This window comes from Scyliorhinus canicula, chromosome 7 (assembly GCF_902713615.1).
Source record: "Scyliorhinus canicula chromosome 7, sScyCan1.1, whole genome shotgun sequence".
Taxonomy (NCBI): Eukaryota; Metazoa; Chordata; class Chondrichthyes; order Carcharhiniformes; family Scyliorhinidae; genus Scyliorhinus; species Scyliorhinus canicula.
In genome coordinates this window covers 141181082-141202086 of record NC_052152.1, presented here as the reverse complement: position 1 = coordinate 141202086, position 21005 = coordinate 141181082, and the positions used below count along the sequence as shown (strand labels likewise).

At 44.7% G+C, this 21005-nt stretch overlaps 1 protein-coding gene across 4 annotated transcripts in view; it reads left to right on the top strand.

The window, feature by feature from the left end:
- Positions 1–21005, top strand: part of LOC119969424 (solute carrier family 12 member 5) — a 1634719-nt gene that overhangs the window by 1547445 nt on the left and 66269 nt on the right. For all 4 annotated transcript variants that reach the window (XM_038803049.1, XM_038803048.1, XM_038803051.1 and 1 more), the window contains exons 12-15: positions 1601–1775; positions 4650–4768; positions 9506–9604; positions 17558–17677. In XM_038803049.1, the coding sequence (XP_038658977.1) occupies positions 1601–1775; positions 4650–4768; positions 9506–9604; positions 17558–17677 (513 nt within the window). The remainder of the gene's footprint in view (positions 1–1600; positions 1776–4649; positions 4769–9505; positions 9605–17557; positions 17678–21005) is intronic.

Genomic DNA, 21005 nt, shown 5'->3' with positions numbered 1-21005 from the left:
AGGGAGTGCAATAAAGGTTTCCAGACCGATCTCTGGGATGGCGGGACTGACATATAAGGAGATTAGTCAGTTGGCGTCATATTGCCTGGTGTTTAGATGAATGAGGGGGGATTTCACAGAAACCTATAAAATTCTAACAGGACTAGACAGGATAGATGCTAGAAGGATGTTCCTGAAGGTGGGGGAGTCCAGAACCAGAGGTCACACTCTAAGGGTATGGGGTAAACCATCTGGGACTGAGATGAGGAGGAAACTCTTCACCTCGAGAATGATGAGTTTGTGGAATTTGCTACTACAGAAAGCGGTTGAGGCCACAACATTGTATGTTTTCAAGAATGACTTAGATATAGCACTTGGGTCAAATAGGATCAAAGGATATGGGGGAAACTGACAACAGGTTACTGCATTGAATTATCAGCCTTAATCATAACGAATGGCAGAGGAGGCTTGATGGGCCAAATGGCCTACTCCTCTCATTTTCATTGTTTCTGTGTTTTCATTGTTTCTATCTGAACCAATGATTTCAAGGAACATGCCATGCAGTTCTGAATGATTTACCTTTAATTTCCCTCCCCGGATGTAAAGAGTGATACTCAACTTCAACTCAATATTCAAAGCAATAAATCAAAACTAACAAATGTGCACAGAAATGCATGCTGAAACAGTGGAACAGTAAGAGGGTGGGATTTTCTGACCGCACCCGCCAGTGGGATCTTCCGGTCCCGCTGATGATGACACCCCACCAAGTTTTCTCTGACAGAGTGGGGTGCAATCAACGGGAATCCCCATTGACAGCAGCGGGATTGGAAGATCGTGTCGCTGGCCAATGGCAAATTCTGCCCAATACCTCTGTTACCCTCCAAAATAAAAAGCTGGTATCGTTAAAAGGTGACCACGAAGCTGCCAGGCTTTCATCAAAACCCAACTGGTTCACAAATTACTTTAAGGAAGGAAACATGTCACGGTTACTCAGTCTGATCTATATATGCCTTCAGTCGCATGCTGATTATTCATTGCCTCCTGATGTGCTTAGAATGCCGATTATTTATTAAACCACTGCAAAAAGAAAAAGAAGAATCACGCTGATCAGATCACTCGCCTGTCACCCAGGCATCAGATTCCGACTTGGCAATGGCTCACCACCCTCGTTAACCTTGCAAAGGCTTCCACATAACATCCGCAGACTTGTGGGAAAGTTGATCTATCCCACCAACCAGTCAAACGACGGCCTGACCTAGTCACATTGGCAAAATCAGAACCAATTAATTAACTAAAAAATGCATGCTGCTAAGGTGTTAGTCGAGGCAGTAATCTAACAAAATAATGTAAAATGAAAACAGAAAAACAGTAATGTAAAGTCTGCCCGAATCTGTTAGGAGAAAAGCAGGTCAGTGAATCAGTTTGGACCCACATCGGAATGGTTCAGTGAAAATTAAATGATGCCTTCTGCATTCAACCAGAATCACAAATTGGTCCATTTTAGTGTGAGAGTTTTCATGATTATTATGTCTTACTGGGTGAAGAATATTGATTCCAGATACGGCAAAGAAACATTAGAGCCATGTTCAGTTGCTTGTTAAACCAGTGTTTGTTTTTCTAGATTCGGAGAGGCTGTGAATGGGAATCTTGTGATTGGAACGTTGTCCTGGCCATCTCCATGGGTCATTGTGATTGGTTCATTTTTCTCCACGTGTGGCGCTGGTCTTCAGAGTTTGACAGGTGCCCCTCGTCTTCTGCAGGCTATCTCCCGCGACGGGATTGTACCTTTCCTAAGGGTATGTTTTTGCTCTTTCAATTGTTCTCATCAAGGGAAAAGGATGCCAGTATAGGAGGATTCAAAGCAGTGACTGATAAAATGTGTGAAAATTGTATTTCATTCAGGTCGAAGCTTGTAAACCAGGTTATCTCCCCACTATGAGATAAATTGGAAAAGCACTGAGGTTGATTCGCCATTCAGTATTAACTATGGAGCCTTTGTAAATTGACATAAAGTCACAGTTTGAAAATCTACGGGGAACATATTGGAACCGTAGCAAGGCTGATTTAGTTCCAAGAAGATGTGTTGACAATTGACAGTACCTCAGTACTAAAACTTAAGCAGCATTGTTCCGATTCAACATCTTATCAAGGAAGTGGTGTCAACCCAGAAGTTATAATCCCTCCACACCTGTCCCTGAATGTAAAAACAGTGATACATGGCTGACAGAAATAAAACCAGGGTTGACTTCTCCTTTTGATTTTAACTCCCTCAACTCATTAGTACACTTGGGCTTGTGAATTCATCTGATTATAAAATACTTGCTTATGTTTAGCTACTCATAACATACATAGGAAGGTTAACAATGATTAGCACTACTGCCATACAGCGCCAGAAACCCAGGTTTAGTGGTGGCCTTGGGTGACTGTCTGTGGGAAGATTGCATGTTCTTGGAGATTACATGTTCTCCCCTTGTCTGTGTGCATTTCCTTCAGCTCCCACAGTCCAAAGATATGTAGGTTAGGTGAATTGGAAAAGCTTTGTTTGTTGCCCCTTAGTGTCCAAAGGTTAGTTGGGGTTACAGGGATAGGGTGGGACCTGACCCTGGGTAGGGTGCTATTTTAGAGGGTTGGTGCAGACACGATAGGCCGAATGGCCTATTTCTGCACTGTAGGGATTCTATGATCTTCTATGATCTATGAGGCAGGAGAGTGAGCCTGGGTGGAGTGCTCTTTCGCAGGGTCGGTGCAAACACGATGGGCCAAATGGCCTCCTTCTGCACTGTCAGGATTCCATGATTCCTCCCATAGAGCGAGTCACAAGCATAAACAAAATCATCCAGCAGCAAATCACATAATGATGCAGCATTCCTTATCTTCTATGCCTCAAGGCAAATGGAAGAGAGTAGGAATAACTAGATAAAGATGATTTGGCAAATATATCGATCAGTGCAACATGTGCATCCCAGAAGGAGAAAAATCCAGTCACGTACTAAATAACAGAGGATCCCAAATATCTCCAGTGGTGTCTTCCTGGACAAATAATAACATCAATGAGCCTATGCAATGGGATCGCTGTGGTCTTAGGAAACCGTAATTAGGTGTGACAAGGGTACCAGCTATAGCCTTTACGCATCCTTTCTTACACTGATGTGGTGCTGAATTGCTATTGTGTTCTCACTCTCTTTCTGGCTATACCTCATCAAAATTTTATAACTCTGAATTGAAGGGACAGATTCTCTTGAACTGTTGCTAATCTTCTGCTCTCTAAGCCTTGAGCATTCTGTGGCATATTTTGTACATACTGTTGTGTAATGCAGTGGATTTCTATGATGTAATCTGACACTTGTCTGCACAGAAAAAGCTGTCTGTTTCCATTGAGAACAGAATCCTTGAAATTCCAAGACTTTTATATTTTAAAGAGCCGACTAATTTCTTCCTAGGATTAGCAAAAAAGCAGAATTGCACACTTTTTTTGACCGGTGCAGTAGTGTAGAAAGTGTTGGGCGTAGAATAGTCTTCTCCTCATGGTCCATAAGGGCAGTAAACAATTCGAAAGACATGTCTTTCCAGGCACCTTCTGTTTTTGCTGTGGTTTGGGGACTGGTGGGGAACTGACCACATCTTCTTGCCACACCGCTGTGTTAAAATTGCACATGGTTCCCAATAACATCATCAGGACCCAACACGCACATGTACAAATGGATCCCAACAGCTTTGGATGATTGTCCTTGCCACCCGCTTAATTTATCAAGTTAAAAGTTAGCTCCCAGCAGCTCAACTGTGGGTAAGTAACTGTGACGATTTTAACTGTCCACACGCCTGCTTTGTGCCCAATAGGTAGATTTGAAGCATCCCCCTTAGTGTCAGACGAGTGAAATTCAACACATAATGATGTTAATTTTTAATTTGTGCAATTGTTTAAAGTGGGTGATATCAAACCATCAGCCTGTTTCATTTCTGTTGTAAATGGGAGAATTGTGAAACAGACAGCTAATTTGCTATCAGTCATTTTATATGATCTTGGTCCTTGCGATTATTGGATATTTTAAATTTTACTGCTGTCTTAATCGCTCTGTCCTCTAATCTCGTTTCTGCTCCCCCGCTTCCCCCTCCTCACCAAATTAATTTAAACCCTCCCCAACCTTACCAGTTAACCTCTCAGTGAGAGCATTGGCCCTTCATTCAGGTCCAACCTGTAGAGGTGCGCCCAGCCTTTATGTACCACCTTTCCAAACACGCATGTACCCGGTGCCATCTTCCTGTTTCTATATTCACTAGCACTGGGTGTAACCCTGAGATTACTACCTTTGAGATCCTGCTTTTTAATCTTGTTCTTAGCTTCTCAAACTCTCCTTATAGGACCTCAACACCTATTTGTTGGTTCCAATATGGAGCATGACTTCCAGGTGTTCCATTTCTCCGTGTCCCAATCTAAATTCGTGCATCTAATACTAATGTACATTTAACAGCAATTTACAAATTGACAATCCTAGGACAGAAATGAAGTAAATAAGAATTGTCCAATTTTTATTCCCCAAAAAGGAATCTTCCCTTACTGCATTATCCCCAATAAGGTTATCTGCATTTGAATGTCGTGCTACTTTTAAAGTTGTCTCCAATTGTGGATGTGCATCGTTTTTCTCTCTGGTGCTGACGTTGTCTTTGCCTAGGTCTTCGGCCATGGAAAAGCAAACGGTGAACCTACCTGGGCCCTGCTACTAACAGCATGTATCTGCGAAACCGGCATCCTCATTGCCTCGTTGGATGAGGTGGCCCCCATTCTGTCCATGTACGTACACCATTTGGAATATTACTGACTTGGAAAAGAGAAGGTAAATTTCACCAACTTGTGTCTTTCGAATGGAGCTCCACACAAGTTGGAAATCATAGAATCATAGAAAAATTACAGCACAGTAGGAGGCCATTCGGTCCATCTTGTCCATGCCGTCCTGGGACATCCAGGTGCCCTTTCAAATTCCACCTTCTGCACCCGGTCCTTAGCCCTGTAGCTTAGAATACTTCAGGTGCAGATCCAGGTACCTTTTAAAAGAGTTTAGGGTCTCTGCCTCCACCACCAACTCGGGCAGCGAATTTCAGACTCCCACTACTCTCTGTGTAAAAAAATAATTTCCTCTTGTCCCCTTGCACCTTCTGCCACTTATCTTGAATCTATGTCCCCTGGTTCTAGAATTCATGGTAAATTGGTAATCAATCCACTGCATCATCTGACCAAAATATCTACATTTCTCAATCAAACTTTGGAGCCAAAGATACAGAATGCATGGATAAGTAAAGGCCATTTGTTCCATCAAGCCTGTTCTATGCAGAGTAGTGCAACTTTACACACCATTGGCCTATTCCTCCATCATATATGGGGCAGGATTCTCCATTTGGGAACTTTGTTCTCCCGCCGGAATGAATTGCACCTGATTTGCACTTAAGCTGCAAGCACAAATCAGGAAGTGAGTCCCAATCCTTAGCCATGCACATTTATGCAAGCCGAGGATTACGAGGGATTGGGAATCCCGCTGTCTGGCCGCCATTTTGAGCAGGTGGCCCTATAGCGAGGTCCGGCGGCTGGGCCTTCCTTGCCCACCACAATGCAATTCAGCATCCTTGGTAGTTTCTGAGTCACTTCCCGCCCCTCCCTCCCACAATGCAAATCTGTGCACCCCACCCCCACTAGGCCCTCCCCCACCACCTCATCCACCAGAGGCCCTCCCCATAGACCCCTGGAAGGGAGTGAGTGGGGGAGAGTGGGCCTCCAATAGACTTTGGATACAACTTCATTAGAATGTTACCCCCCTTAGCCCACCATGAGATCCACCGCATCAGGACCACCATTGTCAAGACCTGCACCAATTCCCGCCCTCGTGATTTGCAGCCCAGAGGGCCAGAGAATCATAAGAGCCCGGAGAATATTGTGCACGGCCCATTGATAGGATGCAAATGGATCCCAATGCCAGCAGGGGACCAGAGCATAGGAATGGGATCAGGGCCTTCTCCGCCGCTGGCAGCGGAATTCCAGATGTAGCAGAGAATCCAGCCCAAGATCACCTGGGTGATGTAAAGAACAGGGAAACCCAAGGATAGTTTTGCAAAAGCTATGATAAGTCCTGCTCCCATAAAGAATCAATATCAGTTTGAGATGGCAATTACCCGAGCAACATATCCTTCATAACTTGAAATTTTGTTCAAACTTAGGAGATGCATTTAATTGTCTTCAAGGAATCCATGTTCACTGCAGTTCTCAATGTCAACCATGTTCTGTTAAAATAAATGCTTCCAACATCGAACTCAACTTTTCTTTTTCTTTTTTTTTCCTTTCCCAATTAAGGAGCAATTTAGGGTGGCCAGTCCACCTACCCTGCACATATTCGAGTTGAGGGGGTGAGAGCCACACAGACATGGGGAGAATGTGCAAACTCCACACAGACATTGGTCTGCCGGGATCGAACCCGGGTCCTCAGAGCCGTCTGGCAGCAGTGCTAACCACTGCGCCACCGTGCCGCCATTATCGAACGAAACTCTTGTCTCACTTTACACAATCTTGTTTCTTTTTTCTTCCATCCCTCTTGGAATAAGTAGCCTGACCAGGGAACAGAATTTATTCACTTTGAAAGCTTAAACATCTCAATTTATTCTTTCCTATGCCATCGGGAGATGTGTAGTTCTTGGATCTATCCTACAGCTGACAGCCTTCAGAGCATCATTTTGGTCAGTCTTTACTGGACATTCTCCACCACCATGTTTGTGGACCACATGGCAGTTGGTTTAGCTCAGTGGACTAGACAGCTGGTTTATAATGCGGAACAAGGCCAGCAGCGCGGTTTCAATTCCCGTACCGGCTTACCCGAACAGGCGCCAGAATGTGGCGACTAGGGGCTTTTCCCAGTAACTTCATACTTGTGACAATAAAAGATTATTATTGCTATTATTACATGGGGCTACGGCATTCTAAATATTGCTGTATCAATACCTTGTATAACCAAAGTATAACATACCAGGTTTTATAATGTTCTGCCAAAGCAATGCACTCCAAAACTCTAGATGCTTTTTCAATTACCTCATCACACTGCTTTTAGACATTCAAGTGGTCTTATGGCATACTCTCAAGTTGCTCCGAGTCTTGAACTCTTGGTTTCAAACTGCTTCCCTGCAGCAGGGATGACAGCAGTCTGGGCTGGTTCACTGAGAGGTGAAAAGTCCACCAACATTAGCTTGTACTTGTACTTATCAGACAGCAGAATGAGAGCGAGGTGGGAATTGAGAGGGACATAAGGCAGGAACAGACCATCATTTTCAATGTTCTCAGTGATGTTCAACACAATGGGCTCTGCCATGGGCAGCCACATGATACAGAAACATCTGCACAGGGCTCAGGGGATACAGGCATGCATACATCCTCCACCAATTCTGCTCTTCCTGCTTCTGTTGTGTGCGACCTTGTCCTACAAGAAAGAGGGAAGAATGTTAGTGTTAGTGTTTCTCTGAGTTTGGGTGACATGCCTGTTATATCTGAATAGCTGCATGTCTGTGGAGGTTGTGAGAGTTAGGTTTGAGGCTTGCACAATGTGAACAGTGAGCTGGAGCATCTGAAAGATCGCTCTGAAGTTCTGCTGGGGACTTTTGCAGCGTGAGCAATAGGGATGGGTAAATTGAACAGCACGAGTGTTTGTGCTGTGCTGGGTAGGACATGTCATGTGAAGATTCATTCACTGGCCGTGACCAATTGGGTGAGGTCATTGAATTTCTTACAGCATTGCTGGTAGTCCAGCGCTAGGAGTTTTCATTACCACCTGTTCGCATTCCTTTCTAGGGATTTTTCAAGAGGGCTCCTGCCCACCTCCAGCAACCCACCTCCCCCACTGCCCACAGAAACATGGACTAATTCCTCCTGACCATCTCCACCACTGCATTTGTGAACCACAGAGCCCCTTCTCTTCCCTTCTTTATTTGTTTAGCTTCTACTTGCAGACAATTGCACTATAATCGGTGAGCAGTAGCTTCCTTCTAAGAGTTACAGTCTAGTTTGAACAAGTGCAAGCCACAGATGCTGCTCGCCCCCGTATTGAGCATTCAACCAGCCAGAAGTGTGGGTCGCGCAGCTCAATGCAACAATAATGGGGCACAGCACAAAGTTTACATGCTACCTGTCTCATTACGAACAGACGAAGGCAACTTGTAAATACTGTGCACCAAGGAAGTTACTGAATTTTAGCTGTTTGTGTTTTATTCACGATGACCGTGCCCCCCCCACCGATCCTTCTCTTGCTCTGTATGCATCCTTTATCCCTGCACTATTCAAAGGCCTGTAATAACAGCCCCAATCACACCATTGCATTTATTCATTTTGATGAGCATAATATTAAGATCCCAGGCCAGATCCCAACAGTGGCTAGGATACTGGACAGAAACTCTAATATTTTATTTTAATTTTGTAAGACTGTGAGGAAAGGATATTTCACTCCATTAGTGATTACACAAAGAAACAGAGATACGGTATATTAAAACAAACTTTATTGCTGACACAGTGTTAAAATCTTTAACATCACACCAGAAAATAACCTTCAATTACCCCTTAAATAATACTGCTCAATACAGTGAATACAAACCCCTTCATTGCTATCTTTATTCCCACTTAAACAAGGGGCGGGGGGGGGGGGGGGGGGGGGGGGGGGGGGGGGGGGGGGAATTTCAGCTCTCAATCCACTGTAACTACTGATGGCACTCAGGAATACTTGCTTTACAGAGATGTTCTTTGAGAAAGAGAGATAATTTGACACTGCTATAAAGAAAAGCTCTGACTTCTATCAGACCCATGCAGAAACTCTCTGGCTGTATTTCTTCAGGATATGCTTCTCAGCTTGTTTCAGCTCCCATTTGTTCTCAGACAAGTCTGCGCTGCTTTAAAGACTGTTAATCTCTTTTTACTGAACTGCAGCGAGGGCAAACTGCTTCACTTCTGGACACAGCTTCATTCAGATCATAACTGACCCAAACAAATTTCTGATGTCTTAGCTCCACCCAGCAATGACATAATCTTACCAAGCTGAAATCAAATTAACTCCACAGGGAATTCCCTTAATCAAAACATATTCCATTAGCCCAAGTTTTTTTCGACGGTTTAATTCCACCCCTGGCTCCCAACCTTTCAAACTAGGATTTATTTTAAAGCGTGACTGTAGCAGTCAAACACACGATAACCCAAGTTTTTAACCCTTACTGCATCAAATACCTCTAAACAATATATCTGAAATCCCTACATAATGTATTCATTCAAACAGACTCTCTGGGCAGAGATAGAAAGATGATCTGTGAATATGAGAAATATAAACTAAATAGAAAATATAGGTTAATGCATTGGGTGGAACATTGGTTAGAACTGACATTCTAAAGCCCAGATTTCAGATGTTAGTGCCTCTGTAAGATTAAGTTCTGTGGAATGTGACCGTTATATCATTGAAAACTTCTTGTGCATTCTTTGCATAATGATTAAAGTGACTTTATGTTTTTTTGTCCTCAGGTTTTTCTTGATGTGCTACATGTTTGTGAACCTGGCCTGTGCTCTACAGACACTACTCCGAACCCCCAACTGGAGACCCAGATTCAAATATTACCACTGGTATTTCACATTTTCCTGAATTGTTTTTCAACTCTACTATATTTTTGACCTTGTCATTTTTGTGTCATCCTGACAAAGCATTTAAACATACACACTTGAACAAAGCAGAGTGTGTCACATAAATGACTGCAGATGTCTCAGTGTATGTTACATAGAGGATACCTGATTGCTGGCTGTGCGTAATATAGATAACAAGTACTTCAGAGTGGGGTAGATTTTTTTCTACAGGACAACTTAGAATGTGTTACACTGAGGATAGCAGATATCTGGCAGTAACATCAAAAGGTTCTGATGATGTTACTATAAACTATTAGCATGAATCATGAAGCAAAGTGCAGATATCATCTAATCCCAGGGTCTCTTCCTCCCCTCTCCCCAACAAATATATCATGCATTTGCATTTTATCCTTTAAGACACACAAATAATTCAAAGACATCACAAGTTTTTAATAAGCTGATAAGATTTAAAAGTGCAGGTGATTGTTCTTCCACATAAATCATTTGTATATAGAACAGGTGATGTAAAGCGAAGTGACAAATTTAACATCAAATCTTCATGTTTTACTTACCATAACATCAAATTCTCATAATTAACATACATTTTATACATTTTATTGACCTTTCTAACATTAATAAACTGGACGAACAAGTTCATCACATTGTCGGTCCAGTATCTTAATTTAAATGCTTCTGATCTTGTACAAGGTCCATAGTGGATAGTCAATTCAATGCATTCCTGTTACTCTTAGTTCCCTGCTATGTCCCAGTGGTTCAATGCATGGTTTAGCACCATGATACACAGACCACAGTCACATATTTGACATAGTTAGAATAGCCGTGCATCCATTCATACCTCACTTTAAGGAATTAGCCTCAGTCAGCAGCTAAAAGGAGGGGGGAGTTGATTAATTGTTTTCGGGTTGAGGGAGGGACTGTTAAATGGTAGCTAAATATATGTAATATAAATTATGTAACAAATTTTGAAAAAGCTAATAAGAATATTTATTTTTAAAAAACAAAATGACTCGGGGAGGTGACAGGACCGGATGGGTTTCCGGTGGAATATTATAAAAAATTCAAGGATAAGCTGGCACCCCTTATGGTGGGGATGTTTGAAGAGGCAATAGAGAAGGAGGTGTTGCCACAAACCTTGGGGCAGGCATCGATCTCCCTGTTGCTAAATAAAGGTAAGGATCCGACAGAATGTGGGTCGTATAGGCCCATATCACTTCTGAATGTGGACGCAAAAATATTGGCGAAGGTACTGGCGGGTAGGCTGGAGGAGTGCCTCCCGAAGGTGATAGGTGAAGGTCAGACACTGTTCGTGAGAGGGAGCCACTCTTTTCAAACATTAGAAGGGTATTGAACGTCATTATGGCACCGGAAGAGGGGAAGGAAATAGAGGTGGTTGTGGCATTGGGCGCTGAGAAGGCGTTCGACCGGGTAGAATGGGGGTACTTGATGGCAGTTCTGGAGCGATTTGGGATTGGACCAAGATTTGTGAATTTGGTAAAGCTACTATATAAGGAGCCGAGGGCGAGTCTCCGCACAATCAACATCAGCTCAAGATATTTTTCTCTCCACCGTGGGACTAGGCAGGGATGTTCTATGTCCCCCCTGCAGTTTGCACTCGCGATTGAATCATTGGCCATTGCATTGAGAAGTTCAGGGGTATGGAAAGGAATAGTGCGGGGGGGGGATAGAGCATATGGTGTCCTTATATGCCGATGACTTGCTGTTATACGTGTCGGAACCGAGTGTGTCGATAGGGGAAATATTGGAGCTGCTTCGAATGTTTGGTCTTTCTCGGGGTACAAGCTGAATCTAGACAAGAGTGAGTATTTTGTGGTATCTCGGCCGGGTGTGAGGGCAGGGGAGGGGGGTTTGCCATTCCGTAGGTCAGGGACTCGCTTTAGGTACTTGGGGGTGCAGGTTGCCCGGGAGTTTGGGGGGGGGGGCTCCGCAGGTACAACATTTCTAGTTTGGTGGGGAGAGTGAAAGCGGATCTGGCAAGGTGGGATGGTTTCCCTCTGTCACTGGCGGGTCGGGTACAGGCGGTTAAAATGAACGTGTTGCCACGATTTCTGTTTATTTTTCAATTCCTGCCGATTTTCCTGCCAAAGGCTTTTTTCAGAGAGATTGAGGGAAGGATTATGTCGTTCCTATGGGGAGGGAAGGTGGGCAGAGTTAGAAAAGTGCCACTACAGAGGGGAAGGCAGGCAGGGGGGGTTTGGGTCTTCCGAACCTGATGTAATACTACTGGGCGACGAATGTTGAGAAGGTGCAGAGCTGGGTCAGAGGGGTTGCTTCCCAGTGGGTCAAAATGGAGGAGAGTTTGTGCAGGGGGTCAGGATTGAAAGCACTAGCAACAGCGCCGTTCCCGATAGCCCCCGGGAAGTACGCAGGGAGTCGGGTAACAATAGCTCATTGAAAATTTGGAGGCAGTTCCGCCAACACTTCGGATTGGGGGCAGGGTCAAGGGAAATGCCGATTCAGGGGAACCACAGATTTGAGCCAGGGGTGAGGGATGGAAATTTTCAGAAATGGGAGGAGAAAGGGATTAAGACACTAAAAGATTTGTTTCTTGGGGTCGGTTTGCAGGATTGAAGGAGCTGGAAGCGAAGTATGGGCTGGTGCAGGGGGAAATGTTTAGATATATGCAGGTTTGAGATTTTGCTAGAAAGGGGATACAGAAATTCCCGGAGAAGCCGGCCTCCACATTGCTGGAGGAGGTGCTGATGACAGGGGGACTGGAGAAGGAGGTTGTGTCAGCGGTCTGCGGAGCTATTTTGGAGGAGGAGAAGGCACCACTGGAAGGGATCAAAGCAAAGTAGGAGGAAGAGTTGGGAGAGGGTATGGAGGAGGGGTTCTGGTGTGAGGTGCTCCAGAGAGTGAATGCCTCCACCTCGTGCGCGAGGTTGGGGCTGATACAGCTGAAGGTATATACAGAGCACACCTCACGAGGGCGAGGATGAGCCGATTCTTTTAAAGAGTAGAAGATGTGTGTGAACGTTGCACTAACCACGTTCATATGTTTTTATCCTGTTCCCACTGGAAGGAGGTTTTTAGGATAATTTCTAAAGTGGTGCCCGTGAAACTGGACCTGGGCCCCCGGGAGGCCATATTCGGGGTGTCGGACCAGCCAGGGTTGGGAACGGGTGCGGAGGCAGATGTTGTAGCCTTCGCCTCATTGATCGCCCGAAGGCGGATCCTGATGGGTTGGAGAGCAGCCTCTCCACCCTGTGCCCTGGCATGGTGGGAGGATCTGTTGGAATTCTTGACTCTTGAGAAGGTTAAGTTTGAACTGAGGGGAAGGACAGAGGGGTTCTGCAATTCATGGGCATTATTCATTATGCACTTTCAAGTACTGGATAGCATCAAACATTAGTTGGGGGGGAGGGGGGGGGCGATGGGTGTTAATGAGGGCTATGGTGGATTCCTGATTCCTTTTTGTCAATTGTTTATGTGAACATGTGGGTGAATGTTTGGGGTTTGGTGGGAGGATGGGATCGTTGTTATTGATATGGGGATTGGCATATTTGTTACTGATTATTGTTTATTGTTGGTGGGTGTAAATTGGGGAGAAAATGTAAAAAAGGAGGAGAATAAAGAAATATATTTTTTTAAATGACAGTGCAGAAACGACAATTTGCTTTACCATCTCTGGGCTCTGGAGGGGGAAAACCTAATTTAAATTATGGTAATAAACCATAGACTGATGATAGAACATTCCTTTCTGAGTCAGGAAGTTATGATATTAGGCTGACACATCACTGCAGTCCTGAGGGTGTATTGCACTTCTGAGATGTTTGGTCAAACAATAAACTGTGACCCATCTGCCCTATCAGATGGACATAAAAGATCCCATGCCACAACTATGAGGAAGTACAGGTGAGTTATCGCCAGTACTCTGGCCAATATTTATCCCTCAGTATATATCACAGAAGAGCCTGGTCCTTTTATTGCTGTTTGTGTGCCCTTGCTGTACACAAATTAGCTGTCAGGCTTCTTACATTTGCACAGTTGCTGCACTTCAAACAGTACCCAATTGGCTTTAAAGTGCTTTGTAACATCCTGACACTGTTACACTGCGGTTTTTTGGGCCGGTCACCACAGATGCAAATCCAGTAATGGTCGGTAACACTTGCGAGAAGCCAAAAACTCAGAACACAATGTTCCAAGGCCCTCCCCGCTGACATAATCAGGGTGCGAACCTGATTGTCATATATTTAAATTCATTTAAATATGCTTCAACCGCTGAAAGCTATTTCTTCCGGGAACATCAAATGTTCACCCCCTCCGCTGGTGTAATGTCATGGTGGGAATCACTACTGGTTTCCAAAGATGGAAACCAGTTGTGATGACCACGCCAGGCCTCGGAGGTGCATAGAGCCCCAGGTGGTGAGGTACAGGGTTGAGCAGTGCCCTGGCACCAACCTGGCAGTCACTGCTAGGCTGGCACTGTTGGGGGCAGGGAAAGGGACCAGAGGCAGGGCCCCTCCATTATATGGTGGGGGGGGGCAGCAATGGGGAGTGGGGGCGGGCACTGAAGCCTTGATGCCGGCAAAGATGGGCGGAGAGGTGGGCACTGAAGCTCCAATGCCGGCCAAGATGAGGGGGCAGCAGGGGGAATAAAGCCACAATGCCAACAAAGATGACCGGGAGGGGTAATTAAATCCCTGATTAGGGCGATGATGGGGGTTGGAGGAATGAATCCCGCTGACAGTGACAGTGAGGCTTGCTGGCATTTTTAGGCCCTGCTCCTCAAGTGTGATTTCGCAAAACAAGTTCCCCTGCTTTTTCTTGACAAAGGGCGTGATCTAACGGCCTCGTCATGCCCAACTCGCAGCACAACAAGGCTGGTAAATCGTGTGAGAAGCCTCCAGCGAGATGTACGATGCTCATTACAGCTCATGAGATCTAACAGGCGGGAACCAGATTTGCATATTTAAGTATGCAATTAAGCTCACTTAAATATGTTTGCGCCTTAGTTACCCAAGGTGTGGGATCTAACGGCCTCGCCTCTGAGACCTTGAGCAGTCGCCATTTAGCACTGGTTTCCACAAATGTGGGCCAGCCATACCAGCTCTTGGGAAGGGGTCTCCCAGGCGATTGGGAGCTCCCATGTGGTCGGGCTCTGAGCAGAGTGATAGCCTGGCATGCCAAATGCCACGCTGACATTGCCAGCCTGGCACCCTGGCAGTGCCACCTGGGCACCCTGGCAGTGCCACCTGGATGCCACACTGACAGTACCAGGTGTGATGATATGCATGAAGCAATTCTGTATATAATATTACACACGACCTCTGACTAGCTGGTGGCAGTGTGGCAGAACATGCCTACCATGCGGCTCTGTGCCTTGAGGCAGTTGGGAGTAAGTCGTGTTGATGGACAGACGTATTTTGCAGTAGCTCTACAATAGTTAGTTAGTTTTAGTGGTTTGTTAGTTATTTATTCCAGTTATCTTTACCTTGCAGTTGTTTCATAATAAATTATTTAAACTAGATGTTCTGTAGTGCATCATTCATATTGGCCAGTGTACACCAGGGTATCCATGTGGCACTGCTAGGGTGCCAGGTTGGCAGTACCAAGATGCACCTTGCTCATGCCGGAAATTGGACCTGAGTGTGCCCTCCCCTTATGAGGTGCGATGTGGGGGCTTAAGGACCCTGTAATTGGTAAGTCGGGGTGTTGGGGATCTCCATAAGCTGTGGTGGTGCACTGGTCTCTTCCTGCACTGGCAAGCTAAGCTCGTTAGTGCAGGAAATGAGCCGAAACACAGCCTCGGCGGGCCATTCCTCGCCAAGGCCAAAATGAAGCAGTGTCCCATTAAATAGCGGGGTTGTTCATGGCGCTACAAGCATCCAAAGTGTCTGAAGATCATTGGAGTAAACCTGGCTTTTTCTCTGGGGAGAAACATGCCAGCTTTCAGTCAGAACCCAACACTTTAGGTGTGTTCTTCCATCTGTGGTGTGCCCAAAAGGCAGCACTGCGTATCCGGTAGTTGCTGGGAGACTGCTATTCTGGGATCTGCCCAGCTCGCAACGTCTCCTGAGATCTAACGCGAGACTCCGCGATCTGAATCCCAACCATTGGGGGTGGGATCACTATTTTCCAAATCACCATATTAGAGTGAGACAATGAGTCTCACTCTAACATGCTCTGCCATGATCTACCCGAGTTGTGGGATCTAACCCCCTCTCGGAGATCTCGGGTGAACGTGGTCTCCCAAGGGGTCGGTGGTCCCAGGTACTTGCCCCAAGCTGGCACCCTGGCACTGCTGGTGACACCTGGGCAGTGCCAGGTTGCCAGGCTGGCATATTTCCCATGCTTGGAATCAGGTCTGTAGGGTGCATGTGCGGTGGGGGCCAAGGACCCCCTTATAGATGAGTTGGAGTTTTGAGGGGGTTTGGGTTGTCTCGGGGAGAGGGAGAAGTCGAGAGGAGAGCTCCGCAGTGCAGGAAACGGGACTAAGTGCAGCCTCATCGATTGTTCGCCGCTGAGGCCCCGAATATAACCAAAGTCCCAGTAGAAAGCATGGTGTTTGTCGACACTGCAAGTACCAGGAAACATCCAGCTAAACGCACTCGTTATGGAACTCTATTCCCATTTGGTTAGAACGTGCCCTTTGTCATTTTTGCCAAAAATTCCGCCCTATATAAATGTACGTTTTTCTTTCTTTCCTTCTTTTGTATTGTTATTCATCAACCCCTGCTGGAAAATATTTGGGTGGATGGAGAGTTCAGACAGACTAAGGTTTCACTTCAAATAATCCATTAATGTGCGTTGTCAAGATACACATGAAGAATAGACATCTAGGGAAGATACCAGGGTCAGTTAAATTAAACCTCTGGAAGGAGTCAGTGATAGCATGAGAGGACAGATAAAACCTTTAAAAAATATACACACTTCACTATACATCCATGCAGCCATCCAAAGTGTAGCTATTGGCACAGATTCAAGCCGCAAAAAAATGTTTTTTGAAGAAAGAATAAAACTTGCAAATCAAGTTTGCTCAACCTTAAAGGTCAATGAGACCTCAACTGGGTTGCCACTTCCTATTATTTGCGATCTGTTATCTGTTCAGCTGAGCAATGCCACTGATGCATGAAGTTCATTCAGATTGTTAATGGACAACTTCACTAAGCCATTTAAAGAATTTTCTTCTGGATAAACAGCAGGGTGAAGGCAAAAGAAAATAACTGATGGAGCTCCGGCCTTAATCAGCCATCCTTCCTTGTTCATTGTCACACATATTCTGATCTCTCTCCAACACCGACAGTTCTGTAGTGTAAATAACCTGCACCAGTGTTACTACAGACATCAAAACCCTCCTCAGGAAGTAGGTTCCTGGGTAACTCTGACCACAAAATGCCGATAACAGAAAAGTGAAATATCTGGCACAGCGGCACTGTCATTAGATCCACTGTCTTTACAGTGCAAAATAAAACAAACCCTCTGCTTGTCCATACAGGATACTTTTTCCATTGATAACTTGTAGAGGCTACTCACTGCTTGCCCCCGTTCTGTCAGAAAACTGAGTGCTAATCAGAAGAGTAAGATATCAAATACGTTTCCTCTATCCATTCACAGCTCTTCCATTTTTGCAGAATGCAACCTAGAGTCCAAACGAACAAAGAAAGAATCTGCACTTCTATAATGCTTTTCACAACCTCAAAATGTGCCAAAGCATTTTCAGCTAGTGAAAATTTTTAGTTTGGATGGGCAGCATGGTCGGCACAAGCTTGGAGGACTGAAGGGCCTATTCCTGTGCTGTACTTTTCTTTGTTCTTTGAAGTTCAACTGGCAAAATAATGCAAATGCTATTCGGCAATTAATAACAAAAAAGAAATGGCTGAACTGATAACAAACAAAAAGCTTTAATGAAAAATATATGCTCGTGTCTGTGGTATTACATTTATACACTTGTGACCAGCTTTCACATTTTAACAGGACGATGTCATTCCTGGGAATGAGCCTGTGCCTGGCCCTGATGTTTATTTGCTCCTGGTACTATGCAATAGTGGCCATGGTAATTGCTGGACTTATCTACAAATACATTGAGTTCAATGGGTAAGTCTCTGCATTTATTTTGTACAAGTTGTTGCAAAATGAAACTTTAGGTGGTAACCTAAAAAATTACTTTCCTCATATCCCTGAGTGCCCACCTGCCCATGTCTTGCCAATGTTTAAACCTTCTCAATGCAAATTTTATTGCTAACCTGAGCAGTATTGGCTCTGTAGCTTAGTCTTTTTCATGCTGATCTAGTAGTGAATACAGTAACATTGGTTTTAATTGATGAGTATCGGGAGTGCAGTCAACAGTTTGACCTGCAGTGCAAAAAGCTGATTAGCGCAAACTGGAAAACTGCTTATAGAAAACTGAAAAAACTGGAAAACACTCCTCAAGCCAGGTAGCATCTGCAGAGAAAGAGGTGGAGCTAAGGAGCTGGATTTTCATCTTCGACACAAGTAATAGGAGTCGGGAAAGTTCGTCGCATAACATAAGAACACAAGAAAAATGAGCAGGAGTTGACCACATAGACCATCAAGCCCGTTCCATCATTCAATACAATCATGGCTGATCTTGGATTCCAACTCAATTTTCCCACCCCTTACCCATAACCCCAATACTCTGAGAGATCGAATATCATTTATCCCAATCTTTGATGTATTCAATGATGGACCATCCACAAGCCTCTAGGGTAGAAAATTCAGAAGATCCACCACCCTTTGAGTGAAGTAATTTCTCCTCATCTCAGTCTTAAATGATGGAACCCTTAACCTGTCACTGTGCCCCAGTGTTTTAGATCCCCCGACCAGCAAAAACAATCTCTCAGCATCCAACCTATAAAGCCCCTTCAGAATTTTGTAGGTTTCAATGAGATTGCCTCTCATTCTTTTAAAGTCAAAAGAATATGAACCCAATTTACTCAGCCTCTCATCTTCGATCATCACCCTCATCCCAGGGATGAATTCTGTGAACCATTGCTGTACTGCCTCCATTGAAAGTAGAGGTTGAGCATCCCTTATCCAAAATTTGAAAAGCTCTGAAATCTGCACTTGTTTTTGGAGTGGGAAATCCCACAAGGCTTTGGGAAGGTTTCCAGGTGATGCGCAGGTCTCAGTGCGCCACAGGGGTTGTTTTAGCACCAAAACCACATTATAGCCAGACGTTTGTGTGTTGTTCCTCGTGTCTTAATAAAGCTCGTAGTCTCAAGTGTGGAGAAGATGCTTTATTGTGAGTTCGTTCAGTTTCCAGAGCTCGACCTAGAACTACCTTCCAGTGCTAACTACCAGCTTTGCTTGCTGTGTCCTGCTTACCAGCCCGCTTGCTGTGAAGAGTGATTCCTCACTTCCTGTCCTGATGTATTTATATGGCTCTCCCGTGCTCCCTCTAGTGGTCGCTCAGTTGTGTTGCATCTGGTTAACTTGTGATCACCACATCCCCCTTTTTCTCTTAACATATTTTCTGAACATCGTTAAAGAAAATTGTATATCCTGTCCCAGTGTATTTATAGCTCTCCCGCTCGTGTTTGCTCTGTTGTTTTTGTATCTGGTCAATCTACGATCACCACATCCCCCTCTTTCTCATTACATAGTTTCTGTACATCATTAAGGAAAATTATACAAAACAGTAACTTATGATATGCGTATCTATACAAGTGATGATGCTATTGCCTTAGTTAACAAAGCCAATGTATTTATATGTCCAAACTTAATAAACACATTTATGAGTCCAAACTTGATGAATTTGTTCAGAGCTTTTTTTTTTTCTTTTTGTTGTTGATGACGTGGTGATATTGATATTGCAAGTCCGCTGTGAATGTTGTTGGTGTTCCTTGTTATCTTAAGTACCCAATGCGTCATCCCGAGGTGTTTGCATGGTCACATCACTGATGTTGACTGGCATGGACTTTTTTTTTTGTGCTTGTGGTGTTGATTTGTTGTCTCATCCGCCTTGGATGCTGGTGTGCTTGCTTGTTCTGGAGCAGACGTGAGTTTGTGCGATTCGTTGTCATCCCATGACATGTTTGTAGTCTTGTTATCGTTTTGCAGTGTGCTGTGGCATCGTCCATCATGTGCCAAGTAGTGCCATTGTGTACAAGTCGTTGTTTCATTGCTGTTGTTTCTGTCGTTCCTGTTTTTGTTGTTTCCGTTGCCGTACTTGTCGCTGTTTTTGTCGTTTCCGTCTTTGTTGTTGTCGCTATCTTTGCTCCTGACTTTGTTGTGTTTGTTGCCATTCTTGTTGTTTCTGTCTCTGTCGTTGTCGCTATCTTTGTTCCTGACTTTGTTGTGTTTGTTGCCATTCTTGTTGTTTCTGCCTCTGTCGTTGTCGCTATCTTTGTGCCTGACGTTGTTGTTTGTCTTGTTGCGCTTCATGTTGCTTTTATTCTTGCTGTTGTCGTTCTCGTTTCTGCTGTGCTTCTTGCTATTGTTGTTTGTCTTGTCGCGCTTCATGTTGCTTTTCTTCTTGCTGTTGTCGTTCTCGTTTCTGCTGTGCTTCTTGCTATTGTTGTTGGTCTTGTCGCGCTTCATGTTGTTTTTGTTCTTGCTGTGTTTCTTTTGACTTTTGTTTTTCTTGTTATACTCTATGAGTGTCCCGAGTGGATAATTTGAGTCATTGAGCATTCCGTCTCGCGAGTGGTGCGAATGATCTGATGTTGCATCGGTGCAGGTGACATCAATCAGTTGTGGAGAATTGGATTCCGCATCTTTGCTTTCTTGGTGCTCGTCTTCTCGCGAGTGGTGCGAATGATCTGATGTTGCATCGGTGCAGGTGACATCAATCAGTTGTGGAGAATTGGATTCCGCATCTTTGCTTTCTTGGTGCTCGTCTTCCGGAGTCAAAGTCTTCTTGATTACATTTGACGCGGTGTCTGTGTACTCTCGGCGCTCCTCTTCTGGAGTCCAAATCTGCATGATTTCAGTTGTCGTGGTTTCTCTAGACTCTTGGTGCTCCGCTTCTGGAGTTAAAATCTTCATGATTTCTGTTGATGTTATCTCACTGGACTCCAGGTGCTCCTCTTCTGGAGTCAAAATCTGCACGGTTTCTTTTTGTTTGATGTCTCTGGACTCCAGGTGCTCCTCTTCTGGAGTCAGAATCTGCATGGTTTCTTTCGGCATTGTCTCTGTGGACTCCAGGTGCTCCTCTTCTGGAGTCAAAATCTGCATGTTTTCTTTTGGCGTTGTCTCTCTGGGCTCCAGGTGCTCCTCTTCTGGAGTCAAAATCTGCATGTTTTCTTTCGGCATCGTCTCTCTGGACTGTTGGGTGGCCCGACTCTGTGCTTCTGTACAGACATGCTGAGAACTGTCAGTCTCACTGTGATCCTGTACGTCGAGTGCGAGCACCTTGTCACTGTTTTCGCTCTGTGCTTCGGTACAGACAAGCTGAGAACTG